We start from the raw sequence: 24,695 nt of genomic DNA, 5'->3' as shown, positions 1-24,695 counted from the left end.
GCTGTGGTCCATGTGGACATCCAGGAATGCAGGTTTCTTTTATTTTCTTACTTCAGTATCCTTAAGCAGCCTTTTCCAATTGAGAGAATTAAGCTTTAATGCTTTAAAGCATCCATCATTGATAATGAGTTAACTTTTCTCTTATGTATCTAGACTAGTATAGCTTTGTACCATCCTTCGAATAATGGAGATAAAAATTTCTTAAAACATTTCCTGTCAGGCTTGTTTCTCTTACAGGAACCCCACTTGAGACAGGCCGTTAGGATATAGTTCTTATCCCATGGTTGAAGCTGGACCCCAGCACATATGTGCACATTCCAGTCCGCAGGAAGGGAGACAAAAGTGAGAGAAAGGAGAGCCTTTAATCAAGATGACTGGGGAGCTGCATGCATTACCTCTGCTCACATCTGACTGGCAACACATAATTTCACAGCAACATTTAGTTGCAAAGGTGCTGGGGAAAGTAGTTACTAACGCGGCACACGGCAGCCATGTGCACAACCAGAAATTTTGAGGATTCTGTTACAAATAGGAAGAAAGATGGAATAGACAGGGAGGTAATTCTCAGTCTCTGTCACATTTGACTATTACTCACTAGACTAAGTTTCATGAGAGCAGAAACTATGTCTCACTCACTAAGGACAAGTAAGTAAGTATTTTTTTAGCATAGTACCTAGTACATTAGTATCTAGACACATTAGGATCTAGAAGATTGAATTCCACTTATTTATATCCCATTAAGGTAATCCAGAGGACCATCTTAAATTATAATGTTCAAAAATAAAAATACTTACAAAACTAATTATTAAAAATTATTATAAAAATAAAAAAGATAGATAGATAGAAAAAATAAAGGAAATGCAGTCAGAAACAAGCTGGCATTGTCTCCCTTATTTGACAGGCAGAAACAGTCACTGGGCCTCTCTGGCAGGAGACATCTCACCAGACCCCTGAAGATTCATTTATTTACTTGGCCAAACCTGGATGCATTTTGCCTACTCCATGTGCTAGACTCAGGATAATTCTTACTGATCTCTTAGGGGACACTAGAATGACAAGCAAAAGTGAATCAGAGTGGACATTGGTTTAGCAAATAAAGATAGGGCCTGACTCAGAAAGAGGCCAGTGCCATAGTAAGAAACTCAAGGAGTCCTCAGACCAAGCCTTCTGAGGTCCTTCTCAGGCAAGTTAGGGATAACCCAGCGCACAAAGGACAAGAGATGCCCCGGGAATGTAAAAGGTGTCCGCCCGCCCCTGGTGTTGGTATAGGTGCCTACAATGGGTGCACGGTTTGGCCCACCTACCATGCATCCATTCTCCCTTCCTCTGGTAACAGCACTTTGCTGCCCTTCTGGGGATCCGCTGCTTGCTCTTTCTGAATGATTCTAGCACAGTGTGTCCAACTCCCACCACACTCAGACTGGCCACTGAGAGAATGCCATTGTCCTAACCATGTGAATGGTTTATAAATGGGTATACAACTCAAACTGATCTAGACACTGGAAGTGAAGGGTGGATTCTTCTGGACAGATGAAGTTGCCCTATTTAAAAACATCTTTTCTGGCCCTAGAAAGGTCATATGTGGTGAGAAAATGTAACCAAACCAAAGAGGGAGGCAGAGTTGAGCAGACACTAGATAGAAGGTACTGATACCATTTAAACCCCAAGAACCAGGTTTTCCTGAGGCCAGATTTGCCCCTTTCAGCTACATGCACTATTAAATTTCCTTTTTATTTAAGCTGATGTTAGTTACTGTTTTTGCCATTTGCTTCAAGAGAATCATGATTTACAGAGTGGATGACTTGATTGGGTTACCCCAACAGGCCCTGCAGCACCCCTGGCTGAGACTGCTGGGGACCTGTGGACAGCTCCTCGTCATGTCCCAATGGTTCAGAAAATTGCTCCAGTTTCCACTTTGTAATTTCCACTCTGAAACCCCTTGCTCTGGTTCTTTATCTCTATTTTCTGTCCTGTGGTATGGTACCTGGATCTCTTTGGATTGATACTTCATGGTACATTGAGCCTGGCTTTCTATTTCAGTCTCACTCTGAATGTTGTCCCTCCAAAGTCTCTGGGCTATACCCTTCGCATTCCATGGGCCCTGTAGAAACCCACCCGGTCACCCCCTTAATACTTGTCCGCCTTCTTTTGATGTTGCTGCCCTTGGCTTTAATTTACGTTATTCAGGGAACCCAAAGGTCAAAACTTCCTCTATAGCCCACCAAAATATTCAGACCTTTTTTCCCCAGATTTGTTAAAGGAATTTTGGATGGGAAAGGATAACAAAGAATAAGCTTTTATAAAGAGGTTAGTCATTCAAATAAGGAAGCCTTAAAAACCTGTATTGCATAAGGCCCTCCGGCCACTTGTAGCCATATATAAGGCTTTCAGCCTTATGGGGGCATGTCCTTACTATGGACTCAGTTGTGTCCCCTCAAAATTCTTATATTGGAGTCTTAATCCGCAGTGCCTCAGAATGTGACTGTATTTGGAGATAGAATCTTTAAAGAGGTAAATAAGTTAAAAGGAAGTCAGGAGGGTGGCTAGTCCAATGTGACTGGTATCCTTCTTGGAAAAAGCCTGTAGGACACAGATACACAGAGAAGTCAAGGTGAAAACGCAGGGAGCAGACAGCCGTCTCTAAGCCAAGGAAAGGGGCCTCAGAAGAAGCCAGCCCTGTGGACACCTTGACCTTGAACTCCCAGCCTCCAGAACAGTGAGAAAATAGAATTTTGTTGGTTAAGCCACCCAGTCTGTGGTACTTTGTTATGGAACCCCTTGCAAACTAGTCAGTTTCCTGCTAGTTATTAGCAAACTGGCACCTCTCTTGCCACATCCTTTGGGAAAGAACAATAGAAATCTCTCCCTGGCTCGCTCTCTCTCTCACAGAATATCCTCAGGAAAGAAACCCATGGTATTTGTGGAATTGCTACTGAACACTGTCTTATCCAGCCAGCAATGAAGGAGTGGGTCTGGAGTCTCGTCACTGGAGGAACTTCCTCCAGAGTCCTTTGCCCCAGACCCTTTTAAGCCCTGACACTAAACTGTGAGCAAAGGCTTATGGCCTTGTCTCTGGATACATCTCAATCTTGATTCCCCAGGAGTCCATGGAGTGGAAGAAAGGGACACGGCAGGGATTCGGAGAGCAAAGAGGGGAGGCGGAAATGCTCGAGGCTTCCGCGACAGTGAGCGAGGGCCTGGTGAAATCAGTGGTGACATCAGCGGCTGGGGCTCCTCCGATGGGGCGACAACCACTGTTCAGAATTGTGGGTAACTTGCAAGTTGAGTATTCGTGTGTCAGTAGTGCCAGCCTGGCCCTTCCTCACACCCCAACGATCCACACACCAGCAAGCGTAGGGGAGCAAATATCTGACACTGTCCACTCTCGTGGCATCTCAAGAAGTTGTCAGAATGGGGAAATGATTCATTCTTGGGCACACAGTGAGGTCAGTCGTGAGTTATATATAAAAGCGATGTCAGCGTAGAATGAAAATGAGTACGTGGAACCCATCAGGATGATCCCACAAACCACCAGCTTACGCACAGGACTATTAAACGAGGCTTCAGGATGGGTGGATCCTCGCTCGTGCTGCTCAGGTTTTCAGAGAGAGACATTAGAATGTGAAACAGACTTCTGCATGTGGTTTGCTGTGGACTTTCTCAAGGTAAACTAGAAAAAAGTAATTACATAAAGCTAAAAGTGAGTCCCAGGCTCGGTTGCATTTGAGAGAGTCCTGTAGCCCCACAGGCCCCTGAAAAATCACATCAGCTTTTGAAGGCATTTCACAGTGGCTGCAACAGCACTGTTGGAATCAAGCCAAACAGCTTTAGAAGCAGCCTGGTCCCTTAGACATTGATGACAATGCCAAGAGCAAAATAAAAAGGGCTGTTGCCTAGCGTGGCATCTGGGCCCTGCAGCTGCCAAATCATATCCGTTAACCATACCAAAGTCATCGTCGGAGAAATGCCCAGCGCGAGGCCCAGGGGCCCAGCAAGCTACAGAGCTGCCTGTGATCCAGGCCGGCGGTGGGTTCCGGATCTCCAGCGCCTGCCGAGACCGACAGGCAATGTGAAGCAAGTCAGCAGAAACTGCTCAGTTCCTGTCTTCTTGTTCATAAAATGGGCACTCCACTCTTAGCGTGTGTGTGTGTGTGTGTGTCTGTGTGTGTGTGGAACAGAGACAGACAGACAGAGTCAGAGACAAGGAGACAGAGAAAGCACTGGAAGGCAGCAATAAAATGAAAAATACAGTTTTTTTTTTTACAAATTCTCCAGAAGATAGGGTTAGCATGATTAAATAAACTCAAAAGAACTTGGATGGGGAGAAAAAGAAGACTGGTCATTTCCAAATCCCTTCTCCCAGGATGACAGGGAGCTGCCACAGAGGGGCTGAAATCCCTCCTCAAAGGAACGAATGTCAGGCCTTGCTCTGCTGGGGAGGGAAGAGCAAGCAAAGCAAAGACTCAGAAAAGCTGGCCAAGCCAGGGAGAAGCTCTTCCCTCACCTGCACATCGGCCTGGGGCTTTTCTTCTTTTCAGATTGTTGCAAGAAACCAGATGGCTGCAGAAGCCTGGTTCTACATTTATGAATGGAAATTTGAACAGATTTTAGCAATCAAGATGGCATATATGATTTTTTTTTCATACCGTGTTTACAGCCCAGCCTCCTTCCCATAAATGGGAGAGAGGGTCATAAAATGGGTAGTTTTTGATCTCAGGACAGCATGGATCCAGCATGGTGATTATGTGGCACAATAACGGAAATATTGAAAGAACAAAGGCAGAAAACACTAATCAGCTCCCTGTATAAATACTAAATATTTATCTACAAAATGATCAAATGTATCTGCAAGGAAACCATTAGCCCATCAGGAGCACATCCTGTGTTTTAAGTAGGTGACATTCAAGCCCAGGGTGTTCACAGGTATCTGTGAACAACTACTTGCTTGAAGTCTGTTTAGATTTTTGGTATGATATAGATTGTTTTGTTTTGTTTGGCTGAATGTCCCAGACGTATGGGGCCTTAGTAAATTTTAGGGAGGAATTGAGTAAGAGCTGGTAAGAGAGCTAATGAGATGTGCATGCATCCATCATCCGGTGCTAGGAACTGGGCTAGGCACTCAGGGTGGGTGGGAAGCCACAAAATGAACCAAACCTCATCTAGGTCCACAACACACTTAGAACTAAAGGCAAAAGCAGGAATGTATAACACAAGGCTGGAACAAGGTGTATGTTGAAGGTTACAGGAGTGAAGAGAAAGGAGTGGGGTTGATGGGGGAATGGATAATGACAGTGGTTCCTGATACCCTAAGAAGAAGGGAAGAGTCTGGAGTTGCGGCCGTCTGGGAAAAGCGTATCACCCCAGGGTTTGTTAGCAATTTCTGTTGGCTACACCTTCAAAATATGGGGTAGCCAGCCATAGAATCTGGAAACGTGAATCTTATGTGATCAGACATGATAATATAATGTGAATAAACCATTTATTATGCATTCACCTGGATTTCCAGACTCTGTGGCTACCTTGGCTCTCCAGAATCCCTCACTTCTCGACACTTCCATCCACTATGGTTGTCTCTCTCCCTGAGGACTGCAACAGCCTCACTAGTCTTCCTCCTGGTACTTTTGCCTACATCCACCACCCACAATCAGTCTATTCTCAACACAATCATCAAAGCAATCTCTTTGAAGCAGTGATCCTCCAAGTGGGGTCCTTGGACTAGTAGCAGTAGCTGCACTTGGAAAAGTTGTTGGAAATGCAGATTCTTGGGTTCTACTGACCTGTAGAATCAGAAACTTTGGAGGTAGGGTACAGAAATCTGTTTTAACAAGAGCTCCTGGCGATTCTGATGCCTGCTAAGGTTTGAGAACGAATTGTAAGCATAGGGGAGATAGTATCACTCCTTGGCTCAAAATCCTGCAATGGCTTTCCAAGGTCATTACAACAGCTACATGGCCATCCATATGCCACCCAACCCGTGGATCCTTCACTGACTGCCCATCACTCTAGTCCCTGGCTCACTTGCTCCTTGGCCATACTCAAGGCCTTGGCACTTACTGCTCCTTCTGCCTGGAATGTTCCCCAGCTCCCCAGGCCCCCTACCCCATCCACTATGGCTCAGTCCCTCACCACCTGCACCTCTGCTCAAATGTCACCTTCTTGTTGATATATTTATGGTCTGTCTCTTCCCACTAGAATGTAAGTTGTTTGAGAGCAGGGCCTTTGTTTTGTTGGTGCCTGTATTCCCAGGGCCTGGAACTGTGTATCTGGTACAGAGTGAGTGCCCGGAAAACAGCTGGTGGAGAAATGAATAAATGATCTTGTATTGAGGTTCTACCAGATGCCAGATGCCATGCTAAGTACATCACCTCATTGGATGTGCCTCACTGAATTCCCACAACAAGCCAATGCAGTGTACATTATCATCTTTATTTTACATGTAAAAAAGTGAACTAAATGAAAAAAAAGAGTAACAAATACTGAAGAAGAAAAAAAAAAAAAAGAAAGAAAAGGGACCAAGGTAAGGGGTTATCAAAAAAGGAAATTTTTCATAATCCCCAAATTCTGGGTCTGATGTGGAGCCACATTCATCTACATTTTGTACCATCTTTACTGCTTTCTCAGTCTGGACACAGGAAATGCCAGCTTACTCTGGTATTTACCTAGGTGGAATGTAATTAAGGAGACAAAATCCTGCTTTCAGTGATCCCAGGACAAGGCTACAAGCAGAATTACTGTTTTGTTTCTGATATTTTCCTATTGTAAACACAGATGATAGACATATTTCCTGAATATTCGAGTAGTTCTTACTCTTCTGCCCACTTCCTTTTTTCAATTTTAAAAACAGTTCATAGTGTATGTTATTAAAGACCTAGTAGAATCAGATACTTTAACATGCTTTTTAATTTGCTCAAAAATGAGCTATCATGCATTATGGGGCTTTTTTTTCCCCTTGCAATTAAAAATTGTATTCCCTGCTTAGCATCTGCCAAAATGAGAATCCAGTCCTGGGACCAGGGCTGAAGAGTGAATCTGGGAGTGTTTCATCTAAAAAGAGAGACCGTGCTAGTAGGCAGGCCCAGGGCCCCCCTCCTTCTCTGTCTGTGTGCCCCTCTAGATGATCTCATCTCATCCCATGGCCTTTATACCATCGCCATGCTGTTCACTCCTAGGTCATCAGTCGGGGTCCAGGAAGGAAAACAGAACCCATGCCGAGGAACGCGATGGAGGGAACTTAATCCAGGGAATTAGCTACAAAGATGCTAAAACTGTCCAGCAAACCGAGAGGGTGAGATAACTCAGAAAGGAGCAACTGCAGGAAGCCGCTACTCTCCCTGAGGCTGGAGAGACAAAGGGGCAAGGTGGGGTTTTTGAGAGTTTAGGGACAGTGGGAGTGGGGAACTCGGAGGAGAGTTGTCCCAGTGGGAACTCAAACCGTAGAGAAAATTCATGAATCTGGAGACGCTGCCCAAAGCAGGCAGACGGAAAGTACTCTGGCTTTTGCCCTTCCTCCTGACCTTTTAGTCTTTGGCCAGAACCTTCCACCAGCCAGAGTTTCCCAGAAGCCAGTCATCAAGGAAGCTTGGGAAATGCAGTTTGTATGGGTCACCCCTGGACCCCCAACTTCCATACAGGGCAGAGCAGGGAAGAGAAGGAACTGAGTCAAAGCACCCACACTAAATGATGGATACAACTCCTAAATTAACTGCTTCAGCTCAGACCTTCTCTCTGACCTCCAGATTCTTACATTCAGTTGTTCACCTGACACCTCCACTTGGGTGTCTAATAGTTCTAATTTAACACAGTCCAGAAGGAACTTGTTTTACCAGCCAGCTACCCCTGATTATTCCCCTTCTCAGAATGTGAATCGCCCAACCCAGGCCAAAATATGGATGATCTTTGATTCCTTTCTTTCCTTACTCCCTATTCCTTCCAACCTTTTAAGAAAACCCTTTGATTCTGTCTCCCAAACCATCCCTGCCCAGCCTTCTGTGTCTCCACTCTTACCACCTGAGGCCAAGCGACCATCATTTCTGTGCGTAAGAATCATGACCTCCTGACTGGCAATGGGACCCACACTGTGTCTCCTTACAAGGCATTGCCCAGAGGTCAGTTCCTGAAGATCTGGAGGGCACATGGAAGGAGTCAGGAATTTATTCTCAGTGCCATAGGAGCTGCCGAAGGGAGGGACCTAAATAATTTATATAGTAAGGAGATCAGCCTTGCTTCTTCATGGGGGATAAAATATAAGGGGACAAAAATGGAAGAAGGAAGACTAGTTAGGAGGCAATTATACTTCCCAGCCCTCTTACTCCACCTCTTCTACCAGCATCCACTCACTCAGCAGCCACTGGCCTTCTCACTGTTCCTCCAGCAAGCCAAGTCCCTTCCCTCTTTGAGGCTTCCCGCAGTCTGGAATGCTTGTCCTGATTTTAGCACAACTGGCCCCGTATCTTTTGGGTCTCACCCTCTCAGAGGCCTTTCCCGTCCAGGTGGTAGTAATTACAACTGTTCACAAATATGCCATCTCTCCTTAGGGGCACAAAGCAGGATTGCACTCCTCTGCCCCTTGGTAATTAGTTATGGCCACGTGACTTGCTTTGGCCAATGAAACATAGGCAGATGTGACATAGGTCACTACTGGGTAGAAGCCTTAGGAGCCACTGTGTGCTTCACCACGAGTTTTCTTCTGCCACAGTGACTAGCAGTGCTTCTTCCTTGACCTGAGACCTGGACTGAGGATGACAGTTGTTTAGAGCAGAACTCTCTGCAAGCCCACGGACACGCAGCGTGAGCAAGAAATCAGTGTCTCCTGTTTTAAGTTGCTGAGACTTTGATTGCTGCTGCTGCTGCGTACCTGGCCTGTCTGGGCCCCTCAGTCCATTACATCAACCTGCATCACGTCCATTGTGAAAATACCACCAACTGTTGGTATACGATTTATACTTGTTGTTTTATTTATTAATTTTGTTTGCCCTACAAACAAACCCTCCAAACCCCACAAGAGCAGAGTCTCAGTCTACCTAGCTCACCACCATCCCCCCAGCTTTTAGAAGAGGGCTCAGTGCAAGTCAGTAGGCAAGTATCTGTTCATTAAAGCTCCGATGCCTTGCACATAGAAGCATTTGTGGCCTGTACGCTGTATTGCCAAGGCAGCTGGAATGGATGAGTCTTGCACTCAGAACAGCCGGAGCATCAGAGCCTAAAGCTTCACTCTGCTATTTATGGGTTGGGACAGTTGCTTTGGTTATACTCTTCCAGTTAATTCACAGGAAATCAAGTTTCCCAAAGCCACCACGATTCCTTGGTCGGAAAAAGCCCTGCTAAAAACTATATGCAGCAGATAAACAAAAGGAGTGAAATCTTAGAACCATAAATCATGAGTGAAGTCACCCAGAGTTAGGAAACAGAGCAGAACAAAATTCATTTTGATACTGTTTTACCAATTCCAAATGACAGATAGTTGTCCTATCCTTTTGAAAGTTTTCTATGCCAGCTAAATCTAATTCCCCAGAAATGGCCAAATCTCCAATTTCACTACTGTCATAAAATATGAGCACTGAAAAGAACCCTCAGTGAGTACTCAATTCAGACTACTCCATTCATCAGCTAGCTTGATTAATTTTCATCGGAAACCCCTTAGGGTCTCACTGTTGTCGGCCAGAGGCTTAGAACTTAAAAACTCAAGTTAGAGATGGTGTTGCTTAAGGTCATTGCCTTTTTAAAACAAATATATTTTAAAACATTTTTTCTACCACCCCATTATATAACAGAGCTGTAAAGAAGGTCCTGATTAGTGGGGAGGGTATAGTTCAGTGGTAGATCATGTGCTTAGCATGCATGATGCCCGGGGTCCAATCCCCAGTACCTCCATTAAAGTAAATAAACAAACCTAATTATCTCCTCCCTAAAACAACAACAAAAAAACCCAAAAACTTTTTATAGAAGAAGATCCTGATTATGAAATTAACCCTGCAGTATTTTTAGATTTTATATTTTTGCTCCTCACTTAAAAGATTTTCTTTCAGGTTTCAAAATGTCTGAGATATTGAGGAAATAAACTCCTAAAACTATGACATTATTGTGTCTTTTAGGAACTCGCACCCTTTGTAGGACATTTGGTTTCCTTCAGGCAACCAGAGTAAATTAATTATGTTTTACTTATTTAGTTCAATCTCCCAGACCCTATACAAACAGACTATATCCTCAATAAGTAAGAGCATTTTGTCCAACTTGCAAAAACAAAAACAAAAAAGCGCATTACCAAAACATCAATTCACTAAACATCTGATCTGAAACTGTCAACTTTTAATATTAATAGATGGCAATGTCTGCAATCTTGTCCAATCTAAATTCAATTTGATTAACCAGGTCCTAATCCTGAAGTTCCGGTACTAGGTACCTGCAGATGGAACTTTTTATGAAATAAGAACGTGCTCACATCAGTCCCCCCACCTGCTGAAAATGAGACCGTCTGCCGATCACAAGTCTCTGAAACAAAGCCATAGTCACACACAGGAAATCATTTAGAGGTGGTTAAGGAAACAGGAAATTTTCACATTGGCTTCAATATTTATAATTTACCAAAATTTTCCTGAATTTGGTCATCATTACTGACATTTTCTATAGTTCTATTTATTGCATCTTAAAAATTAAAAAAAAAAAACTAAGCAGAAAATGTACAGTTGAAGAAAACTGGATGTCAGTCTATACAATGATTTTTCACTTTCAGCATGACAGACTTTATTTTGGCACTTTAACAAATATTTTGCTTTACAGCAGTGACAAAATATTTGCCAGAAATTTCCTTTTCCTGGCATGGCTATTCCAAGCAGTTGTTATTCTACGAACTGAGTTTCACTACGCTTCGCACAGTCAGAGCTATACCCCCTACATTCTTAACCTCCGTCCCTGAGGGACTTTGTGCAGTTTCAGAAGGTACCACCACTCCCTTGTAACCACTCCAAAATGGATGGATGGCTCTAAGTGACGGGACAAAAATCTGAGAATTAAGGCCATTAAAAATTTAAGTAAATGCTGTTCCGAGTGATGCATAAAAAAAAATTTTTTTTAATGAGTCATGTGGCAATCCCAGGGAATGTTCTCTGAATGAAGTAGACAGACTTCAGTAAGAGTAAATCGTGTGTTGGAAAGGTTGCTGTCTGTGCTGTCTTCTTCCTACTTTGGTGGCTCACAGTTTAAAATTAGTGGTCAAAGAGAAAAAAGGAAATGTTCGGTTAGAAGGATGTCCCCAGACAGGGTACCCTCATTATTTCCACCTCACCCTCAGGCATCACTGCTCCCTGGCAATTTCGTTCGTAAGCAGTGACGCTCTCCCTTCAATGCACAGACCCTCCCTGTCCTCCTCATCCTCTGCAGTGTGGAAGATGGTATTCCATCTATCAGCTTTTCGGCTGAGTTTCAGGAGAGACTGAGAGCACAGTCTGAAAAGTAAAACAATCTGGAGGACTAAGCCATAGGTACTGATGTCAGGAAAGCCCCCTTTCGTTCTTTGGAATTTATATTCCTAAAAGTTATTTGCAAAAGCAGGCCTCCATCTCAATATTGCCATCAGCTATCCTATAAAGGTTGCAAAATCCACAATCCCCTCCCTGGCAGCCTTCCAACATCTACATCCAAACACACACAGGATGATACATTCAGATTTCCTCTGGCCAGTTCAGAAGCCGATCTGGTAATAAACAGCCTCGTCAACGAGCTCTTTGGTTTCGATTTACAGACACCGTGGAACACTCAGAAATCAAACCCACATCATCCTTGAGCACAGACAGTCGTTAGCAGAGGGGAGAGATACATTTGATCGAAAATGTACAAAATTTATAACAGTGACATTTTCAACATTAGGCCACATGATTTATTCAGTAGTTTTTATGTTCCCAAATTACAATTTACGTCTATTCGTAAGACTACAAAAGTTACCATTAGAATTGTCTGTGCTTATAAAATACCAACCTTTTTTAACTGTTATATATACTCATTAACACCAGTCTGCGACGAGTTACATAGAATCATAGGCACTTCAAAGGCTTAAAAAGACGTTTACAACTTAAATGCATTTTTAAGAACAAAAACTGATTTTTTTCCTTAAACCCCTACTCGTACCTTCAAATTGCAAGAAATTAACAAATACAGTGGCCAAAGGAATCTGCAGCAACTTCTCAAAATACTGTTAGCATCTTTGGGTTTGCTGAGGCTTGTCAGTAACTCACATCAAATCCTCCCAAAAGAAGACCCGATTAGATAGATAGGACTAAACAGTTTTGTGGTGATAATCCAATTTTACACGTTAATTTGCTATTGCAAATCTGCCTGAAGCTACAGGTGACGAAAAACAAAGCAAGTGTAAAATGGATAGTCTGACACTTAAAAATTTATACAAAGTGGAGGTTAAAGTTTACATATTTGAAAATCACATATACACTAAATTACCATAATCTGAATTATCCAAAGACAAATTGCACCGTAACAGCTACAAAAGGCATAGAGTTTTGTTTTGTTTTCAAGAGGACAAGAGGGAAGAGCAGAGGAGAGGGAAACAGATAAATTAACAAAGTAAGACCAACTTGGTAAGGTCAATCGGAGACATGCTAACACAAATTAAACAGCTTTCATCTTCGAACCATAGGATAAAAACAATCTTCATATTTGCGCATGAAAGTTTAAACCGATTCCATGAACATTAAGGGTTTTTGTAACATTTATATTTTGCCACTGCTATTCACAGAACACTGCAGATGTTAAGTTTTAATTTTATGTTGTTCTAAAGAAATACATGAAAAGTTTTAAATACAATGGGCTTTTATCATTAAAGGGCCAGAATGGCCCTTTAATGAAAAAAAAAAAAAGAACCAAAAAACAGAGATCTTCATTATTCTATGCAAAAGCTTTATTTTTGAAAGTTCAGTGATCTCATAAATAGAGACACTAAGACGAGTTTTCACGCATAAAACTCCTTAGTAGGCGCCTTCTGATAAGCAGCACTGGATGGCTTGCGTTCTCCGAGGTCATAACTTCCTTCATCCTTCTTTCTCATGCGATACACCAGCAGCAGGATGAGGAAGATGGCAAAGAGAAAGCCAATAACTCCACCAGCAATGACAGCTGAAACACACCGAAAGGAAGGTCACTTTCTGAAGAGATTCAAGGGTGGCAGAAACTAGCTTTTGTCCAGTCCAACCAATTTAAGCTTTCACAAAAAGCTTAATTTGAAAACCCCCAAGCTCTGAAAAACTGGACTCAGTGAAGCAACCAGGTGATTATGCAAATCTGACATTCCTCAGGAGACCCAATATTTTCTTTGATTAGTATTAATAATATCACTCAAAAGCCTCAGTACGAAAAACCTGGCTGTGACCTAACTAATTCCATACTTTGAAATTCTTGAGTCTGAAATTCAGTATTCACATGTTGTAGGCTCATCTTCTAATTGCTTTTCCAATGAAAGCTCAAGACATGATACAACTGACTTAAATTCTGTAAAGGTAAATATGAAAGCATGCAAATTTCCTTTCTAGTTTAGGATTTGGGACTATGGTTTTCGGGATTAAGTATTCTTAAATCTTGCAAATCTTCCCCTTTAAAATCAAATGTTCATACTTTCACCAGATAAATTAAAATTAGAGACAACATTCTTAATGCCTTGGGCACTGTATCTACTATCCGCCCAGTAAAGAACTTTTCCTTCTCTGATGGTTATTTTGAAAACAGGATGACTTGGCTCAAGACTGACTGATCTTCACATTCTGCCACCCTCTGCCCCCAGGCCCAGCTGTTCTGGACCAATTCAGATCAGACCTTAACTTCTTCCTGCCTCCCCCAACCCCACCCACGTGTCTGGCCAATGGGGAGGCTGAGGGAGCTGGTGGAAAATAAAGACAACATTGCCTAACTCTTATCTCTTGTTCTGGAAGGAGACAGGCCCTCAAGACCGCTGTCAGTAGGTAGGCAGCATTCAGCAAGCTTCACCTACACCTCTGAATATCACTTGGACAAACACAGGCCTAGTTAAGGACCCTCCCATCTGACCCCCACTGGCCTCCTCACCTGCCAGGACTTCTGTTCGTTTAAACAGATTGTCTGAGTGCTTCTCAGTGTACACGTTTGTATCCTCTTCAGCGGGCTCCATTTTCCTTTCTGAGTCAGAGAGGTGAACTTTTTCCTTATCAATCTCTTCAGGTGACTGGTATGGGGAAAAAAAAGAAAGATAACCAAAAAAATTTTTTTAATGTACTGGAAAGAAGAAATAATAGATAAGCACACTCGAAAGTTTGCTTTTTTCAAACACCAAGTTCAGGAAATAACTGGAATCATCTCTTTGGGTGACGTGTATACCAATGGGTGAGTCCTACGACGGACCCACGTTGTTCATGGTTTTAGATAACACCCGTCACGTGTATAGGCAAGACGGATAGTTAGTGAGTTCATAATAATCCTAATGACATGGTTAGGTTGGTTCAGCTGACATTTCAAAACATCTCTAACTTTATCATCACCCTTCTGACAACCCACTCTGGCTACTCCAACCCAACAGCATGGCCACAGTTCTCCCTCCTTCATCACGTCTCTGCTACACAGGGCACTGGGATGACACCCTCTCTGTAGGCGTTCTCTCCATGTGTTCTCCCAGGGCTCCTCCTGCTGCCACGCTGTGGGGAGCAGTCCCCAGGCTCCATCTGTGATGTTCCCCTCTATTTATTCACTCTTACACCTCCAGTAAACCCTGGATTAGAGCTTCGGGGGGCCTGGGTTTTGCAAGTAGCTCCTGTGTGATCCTGATCAAGCCATATCACTTTCCTGGACCTCACTTTCTGTATCTATCCAATGAAGGGCACGCTCAGATTCTTGAGTATTCTGCAATTGTAAATAAAGCACAAATCTAAGATGGTAATTCACACCACCTCACCTCCAGGCAGCATCATCCCCACCTACCCAGCAGCCTGCAGGACCCTCACCCTTAGCTGTACCATCAAATCAGATCGACCCTTTTTTCCATTTCCATTAATGGTACCGACAATCTTCCTTTCACCATTCTCTCAAATTCAGTGTCTTCGTAGATTCTCATCTCCACAGCCTTGTCAAGGTCCTTATCACATCATGCCCAAGTTCTTGCAGCAACCCCATAACTGCAAGTGCCAGGTGGCTTCCTGGGTGATCCCCCAGGTCACTGCTTAATCTTCAGCAGGAAGCCCTGCAAAGCCATCTCTACCGCTACTTATTTACCAGAACTGGTTCTGAAAATCTATGCCTTGGTTCCTGCCGTTCTCCCAACTCCAGTCCAGAATTTTCACTTCTTTCATTGTTCATTTGTCCTAATGAAGCCCTCTCTATCTTTCACCTCTCTAAAACCCCCGAACACTTTATCGTCTACCATAAATCATCTCTGAGTCATAGTGTAACACATGTATCATCTGTTGGCTTTCTAACCTTCAGCACCAACGCCGGGCATCTTGTATGAATGACCTAAGATTACAGTGAAATCTGAAATCACTTGAAAAGTTAAGATGTGTGTGTGTGTGTGTGTGTGTGTGTGTGTGTGTGTGTGTGTGTGTGTGTGTGTACAGGTCCACCACTAGATATTCTATTTCAGTTGTTCTGGGGTGGAGAAACTGGCATTGATTTTTATTGCTACTTATTTAAAGCTTTCCAGACAATTCTATGGTTTGAGAACCACTGAATTAGAGATGCTCAGTTCAAATGAGTTGGCTATTCTCTATCAGGAGGAAGTTCTTGCTGGCCAATACTACTGATGAGAAACACTGCCAACTCCACTGGCCTATCACTGCAGACAAAACCCTCCTTAGCGCTACCTCTCTCCCTGAGAAGAGGCAAACATCTTCATGAGGACAGTAAGCTGTGGCCCAGTGAAGTGACGGACTGCTTCTGAAGGCCAGGATTCATCCAAAATGACCACCTGCCACTTAAGTTCAGAAGGTTAAATAACACAAAAGACCTCACCTTCTTGGGATGCCTTAAGGTCATCAGTATTTCTAAAGAAGGATCACTAGCTGGGCTCCATCCAAACTCCAGAGTATGTGAGGTCAGTGGACAGAACGGGAGGCTCCCACTGAAGACGGCACATAGGAAAGCGTGATGAAGAATGTCTGTCTTACTTTCCCAGGTGGCAGGAAACCCTGCAGTGCCTTAAACCTCAACCCACCATGACTTACAAAAAGCAGAGGCTGCAGGGAAATGATCATTCCACTGCTGTACAATGTGCAGCCCAGGTTTCACTCTTCTCCCCATGGCTGCGGGAGGAGAAAACAGGAAAGGTCTCCCTGGCTTTCAGGTACCACGGCAAAGCAGAGAAGAGCCCACTGGCAGCATTCTGCCCAAGTTCCTGCCACTCTCCTCATGGAAAGCCCTTCACTAACTGGGTGCCTGGCGGCATTCCGGACAGACAACTCAACAGGTCAGAGAATGAACTATCCGGGTTCAAACCTAGGAACTTTTTCCCTGCTTGTTAGCAGTTAGGGAGGGGTTAAGAAAAGGAAGAGGAAACTCAGGTAGGTTGAGACCCAGGTTTGTGACCAGAGGGAAAAGATAAGCGAGTTCTGGTGGTGAATGAGGCGAATGGAAGTAGCCACTGTCATATCAGAGACTGAGCTGAGCTCACCTCCAGCACCTGTGTCCCATTATTATGACAAATCCCATGATTCCCCCTCAGGTGTTCCAAGTCCCTAAAATCACCCGAGAGGTGACATTTCCACGGCCTCTGATCAGCTTCTGATGCCCAGCAGCCAGGAAGGAGCTTCTACTTCAGGGGTCTGTAGCTGTGGGGACAGGAGGTCGCCCCAGAACTAGGGCCACCACGTACTCACAGGAATGGCCCGTCAGTGCACGAGCTTCTGGGCGCTCTGGATGGAACACTCACTCTTTAAACAGAAAAGTTCTATTATTGTACGAAAGCAGGGGTTTCACTAATAAGAACCACTGCTACAGCAAAGAACTAATCTGATACCTTAACTCCTGTACACACCTGCCAAGTGAAAGGCACAAGGAAAGGCTGCACAGGGATGCAGTGAAGCCCATTCAAGACCTGTCACATCCATGGCTGGCTGTTTGGATGTCATGGAAATGGAAAGGACGTGAAAGATTATAAGTGATGCTCTGCTTGAACAAACAACTGTGCTTTTATTTTTGTCACATAAATTAACAAACTAGACAGAATATCTGTAACAGTGACATTAATGCCACTGTGAGACCTATTCAAAAGCAGAGTCTACATTAACGGTATCCTAGAGGCAATGTTTAATTTAGGCATGTAACTAAAAGTAGACAATTTAATCACCATTAATATTATTCATTATTAATATTATCAGAAGTACCTAGAATAGTGCTTGACACAATGAGTAGCACGCAACAGATCTCCCACAAATGGATGCATTTTTATTATTACTACATCGAACACAAATGATACCAAGAGTACATCAAAATGTTTTGGGGTCTTCAATTTCTGAGCTTATCTGCCAAAAGTCTACCTTCTTTATTTCAATCTGACATAATTACTTCCTTAAAGCCAACTTTTAAAATCTTAAATCAATTTCCAATCCACTGTTATCAACTGACAAGAGAGCTCTATGTCAAATTAGGTTTTGCCTAGGAGAAACTCTACCACGAAATGCCAAAACTGAGTTTTTTGTCTCAAGCTACGGAGTCCTAATGGTTGCTAACATCAAGAGACTCAGTCATGACAAGTGGTCAAATAAACATGTGGTAAGGGTTGGCGGGTAGAGCTCAGTTGCAGAGTGCATGCTTAGAATGCACGAGGTCCTGGGTTCAATCCCCAGTACCTCCATTAAAAAATAAATAAATAAACAGTCAATCAATCAATCAAATTACCTTCTCCGCAAACAAACAAACAAAAGAACCATATGGTAAACCAGCTGCCACATGGGTGACTGGGCCAATGATGAAAAGACCATTTGTCCTTACACAATTTAGAATGGTGCCTCTTAAAAGGAACATGCTGTACAATTTTAAAAAAGGCACTTTACAATAACCTGACAACACAAGGCAAAACAAAACACACCTTCGTCTGAGCAGGGATCTTGTTCTGGAGCTTGTTCAGCGTCGTGGTTTCCACTCTCGGAGCAGCACTAGTGAACGGTATCTTTGGAAGTGGTCGCAATGTGGTCAGCTCTGGACTCTCTCCATCCTCATCAGCTCCTGGGAAAATGAGCAAAGGTGAGCTGAGCATGTGAATGACGACACAGACTTCTACATGGTTAGACAATGTTGTCTGAGGTTGACAATGACAGACAGCCACGCTCTTTCCAAACACCTGCTCCTCATTAACTCAGCACAAATCTTCCTGCCGTCCTCACGGAAACGAACAAGTGATTTCAAAGTGGATCTGTGGGTAGCCTGGCCTTTTTTCTATACTATTATTATCTCGAACATTCTCAAGTAGCCTTTTACTGGCATGTTCAATCTCTCATACTCTTGAGGTGTCTTCCTTTTTATGCTGAAATATGCTACATTTTACATTTTAGAACATAACAAAAAAGGAAGACTCTCACACGCTGACCCTTGATCTGAGCAAGCTACTGCCCTCTCTCCCCCTTTTAGAGCCAGACTTTTCTGATGGCTGGCAGTGAACGTACTCCCCAGCTCCTTTCCCCACCATCTACTCCACTCCCTGCTCTGCCCGCTCTGGTAAGATGTCCCCTGTCATCACACTACTGGTACTGTCTTGTTAATATCCCTGTTCTCCAATTCCATATCCAGTGGCATTTTCCAGAGTGGTCCTCATCTGAATCGAACCTCCTCGCACCACTGGACACCTGTCAACTCTCACCTCCTTCTTAATACACTCTCTTTGGGTTTCTATAACTTTGACTTTCTGGCTTTCCTCTCACCTCTCCGGCTATTCGTAAGTCTCCTCTGCAGGCTCATTCTTTTCTACCTGGACACGAAACATGAAGAGTTCCTTAAGGCTGAGCCCTAGGCTGCTTCTTACTCTACAGCTTCTCCCTTACCCACAGCTTCACCCACCAACGAAATACAAACGAAACCCAAGTTGACATCACTAGCTTATGCCACTCCTCTGAAATCAGACCCACATATCCGCTGGCCTACTTGACATTTTCACTTGAATGATTCAAAGGTACATCTCTATCCTGTTCAAACAGAACTCATCCTCTCCCTCCCCATCCCGCTACAAACCTTTCTTCTCCCCAGGTTGTCTTGCAGTGGATGGAACCCTCCATTCCTCTAAATCACACCCTCACTCCCTCTTCCAACGACTACAGCAAACCCATCACCCAGGTCTGTGGATTTCACCTTCTTATTATGTCCTCACTCTAACACCTTTCTATAGTTCCAGGGCGACCACCCTCATCCAAGCCACTGTCATCTTCCCACGAAGCTCTGTATCCACCTTCTTTGTAGTAGCTCCCTTTCAGTCCACTGTCCACAAACTGGCTGTGACCCCATCACCCTCCTGTTTAAAACCATTACAATGACACACCGCTGCTCTCAAGATGAACATAAAATGCCTCAGCCTAGCCCCATGTGGTCCAGCCCTGGCCGACCCTGCCAGCTTCCTCCAGCATCATTCTCCCTGCTGTCCCCTGACCTCCAGCCGTGGTCCCCTGTTCTTCGGCCAGAAGCCCTTACCTAGTGAATTCCTAACTCGTCTCCAGACTTCAGCACAAATGTCATTCCTTAGAGAAGGTCTCCCTTCCTATTAGTCTCGGTTAAATGTTTTTTTTTTTTAAGCGCCACCTTTCTTACCCTAATTGCATTTATCATCAGTTGTAACAACTCATTTGTGAAACTGTTGACTGAAGTTTCCCCTATGGGACTGAAGCTCCATGTGGCCAAGGGTCTGCATCTGGTTTGCACCCTGAGTGTCTCACAGAGTCCCAACGCCCACAGGACTGACCACTGACTGCCAGCTGGGGCACTATACTTTTTCTTTTTTTGTCTTTGGGCAAAGAATAATATTTGAAAATTTCTTACAATTATATTCAAATATAGCATTCTTTTTAAGTTGATCATCTGTCAAATTTGTAACAACTTAAAAAAAAAAAAGAAAAAGCCCTCAAAGTCTGTAACTCCAGCTAACCTGCTTCCTCAGACAGGAACAAATGATGAATACCCTCAAAATCCGCCCAGAATCGTGTCGCTGTAACAAGCAGTTCAAAGAGTCAGAGGTCACACACTGGGAACAGTGCAGAGACTAACCGTGGCTCATTTTAAAATATTTTAGTATACTGACTGTCTCTGGTTTGTACTCTCATTATATAGCGAAAAAATGGTAAGGGACGTTTGAAATCAATGTTGGGTCTGGCACTAAACAAACTTAGCACTGATTCTGGCATTTATTATCTCTGTGACGTGGGGCAAATAATACTTGAGTCTTAGTTTCTTCACCTGTTAAAATGGGGATAACAACTAACTTTCAGGGGTGCAAACAAGATAACATATTTGAAAGCATTCTGTGCACATAAAATGTTACATGAATATAAGTCATTAATAATGATGGCTCCAGAAATGCACTGTTCTTTTCTATCAGCCTGCCTGATTTTCCGTCAATGTTTTTATACTTAATATGCTTGTTTTGCTTCTTACAAAAAAAATTCAAAGATAAATGAAAAATTTTCAATTAAGGGCTTTCAAGGCTCTCTTGGTTCACAATAGTTCCAAATACGAATCATCAAACTAGGTGTAGAGAATTTGTTGTGAGAGAAGAGATTTTGTAAAGTAGAAAATTCCCTCAAGCTGACGCTTTAAAATTTTTTTTTTTATTGAAGTATAGTTGATTTACAATGTTGTGTTAGTTTCTGGTGTTCAGCATAGTGATTCAGTTACAGATACAAACATATTTTCTTTTTCATATTCTTTTCCATTATAGTTTATTATAAGCTGTTGAATATAGTCCCCTGTGCTATACACAGTAGGACCTTGTTGTTTATCTATTTGGATCTGCAAATCCCAAATTCCCAATTTATCCTTTCCCCTTTGGTAAATTTGTTTTCTATGTCTGTGAGTCTATTTCTGTTTTGCAAATAAGTTCATTTGTACCATTTTTTAGGTTCCACATGTAAGTGATATCATACGTTATTTGTCTTTCTCTGTCTGACTTACTTTACTTAGAATGATAATCTCCAAGTCCATCTATGTTGCTGCAAGTGGCATTATTTTATCCTTTCTTATGGCTGAGTAATATACCATTGTGTGTGTGTGTGTATATATACACACACACACACATATATACACCACATCTTCTTTATTCAATTATCTATCGATGGACACTTAGGTTGCTTGATGTCAAGCTGGCACTTCTTACACTGGAGACAGATGAGTGACCCACCTCAGGTGGCTCATGTACTCTATATATTCTCTTTATGAAAAAGATTGATGCTCTTGTCCCAGCCAGAAACCTGGGAGCCCTCCTGATCACATCTCCCTCATCCCTGACTTCTACCTCTCACCATCCTCTCTGCCTGAGATGCCTCAGCCCAGAGCCCGTTTCCACCTGGGAAACTCCCGCTTACACTCTCTCCTGCCAGAATCAACGTCATCCCCTCTCTGTCCATTGCCCAACTGTTTCTTTCTCTGTTTCCACAGTTCACTGAGTTTCTCCTTTAAAAAAAATTTTTTTTCTCTTACTTATAAAAAGAACATGTTAAAAAAAATACACTTTCACAAGTGAAACTGGGAAACAGAAATACAGTGAGGAATAAATAAGATTATTCCACCATCAGAGAAATCATCATTAGATTTTATTTCCTGAAGTGTTCCTAGCACCTAGAACGGTGTCTGTGCCCCATGCAGGGGGTCAGTATTAAACACCTGTTGAATGAATGAATAACTATTCCTGAATTATCTCAAGTCCTAACGAGTTTTTCATTTCTAACATGGCAGGTCCAACTCTCCAGGGACTCTTGAAACTCTCAGAATGTTCCTTTTTTATAGGATCCTCTTGTTGTTTCACTACTAAAGCATCTTCTTATCTCTCCAAATGTATTAAGTTTTTCTCTAAGTTCTCCCCCTGTGAGTTTCTGTTCTCTTCCAATTTCGGGGTGTGGGGAGGTCTCTGTCTTTCAGGAGTTACTACCCATAAATGTCTGGAGAGCCTTGGTTGTCTTCTCACACTTAAGAAGCAAAGGCTGAGAAGCTACTAGAAGCTCTGGGCACATGGGAGAGGCTTGTCAAACATGGGCACCACCAGTCAGAGTTGTGCGTTTTGTTGGAGAGCTGCCAGTGCCAGTGCCTCGGAGCTGTTTCCTCCGAGTTGATCCAATTCCCTAGAGAGGGTGAAGGCCAGACTGTCGGTGTTCCGGGAACTGGCTGGGAGGAGACAGGTGGGAATATCTCTGCATTAAGCAGCTTTTCATCTAAGAACTTTTTCTCCCTGTTTTCCAGGTGGTACCCCCAGCCCCATCTGTGCTGGTACATGCCTAGTCCAAAGACCCTCTGTTCTACCTTCCCAGGTAATAAGCCTCCAGTTTCCTTCTGAGGTCGGAGCATCTGTCCCTTTGCTGCATTATGGTGGGAAGGAATTAAGAGAATCTCCTTGTTTCTTAAGCAGACTTTCAACCAATCATCCTGAGTTTAGTATCACTCTCAGCCTCCATCTAATGCCATCAATTCTGGGGCCCCACAGGGATGCTTCCTGGCTCTCCCCACCCCCCCCACTGGCTAACTCAGCTTTCTCACATCTGCCAAGTCTGTTACTACCAGCCCATCTGCTTCCCAGCTTTCAAAACATTGTGCCCTTTGCCTCCTGTACTGTCTTGTGTGTCCTTGTGAGTGTAGGCCCAATTTCTCTCCTGTCGGTTTAGCTGAGCATTGGAAGGCATGTGTGTTCAATCTGCCATCTTTAACCAGAACTCTACACTTAACTCTTAAGTTTCTGTTGTACACATCTTCCTCTGTTATATTGGCCACGACATGGTGTAACAATGATTTTTTTTTTCTCATTTCTACATTTTTCCCATCAGACTATTGGTGGCTTGAGGACAGGGACCTAATCTTTCATCTCTATGTTCCAAGAATATGCCATAGGGTCTGGTACATAGTGAATGCCCATGAAGTGCTTAAGTGAATGGCTGAAGTTTTCACATCCACCAGTGCCCACCCTGAGTCCATGAATATAGCACGGTACAGGGGGAACACTGGCCAAAGCCCGGGAGGATCCCTGGTACCAGCTGGGGCTGGGCATCAACTAGTCAGGTCTCCTCATTCAAGGCTGGAGCTTTTTTTGACACGAGGAGGCAGTAGAGCAGAGAACTGAAAAAGAACACACTCTCAAGCCCAGCTCCCCGGCCCCTGGCCCAGCTCCATTACTTTCCAACCGTGAGATCTAAGGCAAGTTACTGGATCTCCCTGAGCCTCAGGTTTTCCCACGTGGAACATGGAGACAATAGAATCTATCCTCACAGAGACGTTAAAAGGCTGGGAACAGTGCCTGACACACAGCCAGGGCTTTACAATTTTTTTGTTGTTATAATCCTGAGTTTCTTCTTTTAAAAATTTTTATTGAAGTATAGTTGATGTACAACTTTGCGTTAGCTTCTGGTACACGGTAAAGTGATTCACTTATAAATATATATGTATTCTTTCATAGTCTTTTCAATTATGGTTTATTACAGGATATTGAATATAGTTCTCTGTGCTGTACAGTAGGACCCTTGTTGCTTATCCATTTTATATATAGTAGTTTGTATCTGCTAATCCCAAACTCCTAATTTATCCATCCCCCACCTCTCTTTCCATTTTTAGTTACAACTTCTACTACCTTTAAGCTGAAAATCCACATCCCCAGTGCAGTGCCAGGAGGTTTCCAAAATTTAGGATGATCCACTTCTTTGCCGCAATGACCTGCCCAAGGCTGAAGCCAAGGCAAAAGCAATGTGGTCTCAGCTCGATCTGTCTGACGAGTGGTTCAGGATTTCAGATGAGCCACTTCAAACCCCTTTCACCTGGGTGTGGGGTGTGGGGGCTGCCAGAGGAGCGAGACTGAACCTACATTCTTTATATTAAGCTTAAGGACAATCTTGGCAGACACCGGCAAAATGACAAACTCTATAAATCTCTAACACCTCGTAGATCCTAAGATCTGTGAGATGGGGACCCAAAAGTGTCCACATGTATTATTTCCTGGGACATGCTGAAGAAGACAGTTACAAAGCACTTTGGAGGTGCTGAAGAAAAAAAATTGAGGTGCCAGGAGTGAACGATATTAATAGAGTTGTGGGCTACAGAGAACAACTTTTCACACTCATCCTGTGTGTGTGATATCTATCGCCCTCCCCAGAATAACCAGGGCTATTTTTACACTAGGACTGCACTGTAAGCTCACTGTTACTAGGTCAGCCACCACCTCTCTTTCTTTCTCAGACTTGCTGTTTTCCAACCTAAAACACTCACTCAGATAGCTTTATCTCCACCAGGGACACAACTAATTTTACTTGGTTCTGGGTCATTCTGAAGCCCAGGCCAATCTGATGGTGAGACATCTCCATTCAGCATCACTTCTAATGTCTATTCAACGGACAATGAAAACTCAAGTCAAGGAAGAACCCTGGATGAGACTTTCCCAGCATGCTGTTGGCCTCGAGTTCCTGCCCTGACCATTAGCACATGCACAAACTCTCCCTCTTTCAGCTCCTTGGGGGCCAATCCTGGCACAGGTGAGACATTTACCAGGCATGGTAGACCACAAAAAT

General features: G+C 43.4%; 1 protein-coding gene across 1 annotated transcript in view; it reads right to left on the bottom strand.

Annotated features, from left to right (window-relative positions):
- Positions 1–11,849: 11,849 nt before the first annotated feature.
- The window catches only part of SDC2 (syndecan 2), a 102,763-nt gene continuing 89,917 nt past the window's right edge, over positions 11,850–24,695 (bottom strand). Inside the window, exons 3-5 of the mRNA XM_010968017.3 lie at positions 18,047–18,183; positions 14,062–14,197; positions 11,850–13,119 (exon numbers count right to left, since the gene is read on the bottom strand). Of these exons, the coding sequence (XP_010966319.3) occupies positions 12,956–13,119; positions 14,062–14,197; positions 18,047–18,183 (437 nt within the window). The 3' untranslated portion in view covers positions 11,850–12,955. The remainder of the gene's footprint in view (positions 13,120–14,061; positions 14,198–18,046; positions 18,184–24,695) is intronic.

This window comes from Camelus bactrianus, chromosome 25, assembly GCF_048773025.1.
Source record: "Camelus bactrianus isolate YW-2024 breed Bactrian camel chromosome 25, ASM4877302v1, whole genome shotgun sequence".
Lineage (NCBI taxonomy): Eukaryota > Metazoa > Chordata > Mammalia > Artiodactyla > Camelidae > Camelus > Camelus bactrianus.
Note: the sequence above shows the minus strand (reverse complement) of the source record. Positions and strands in the feature narration are given on the sequence as shown.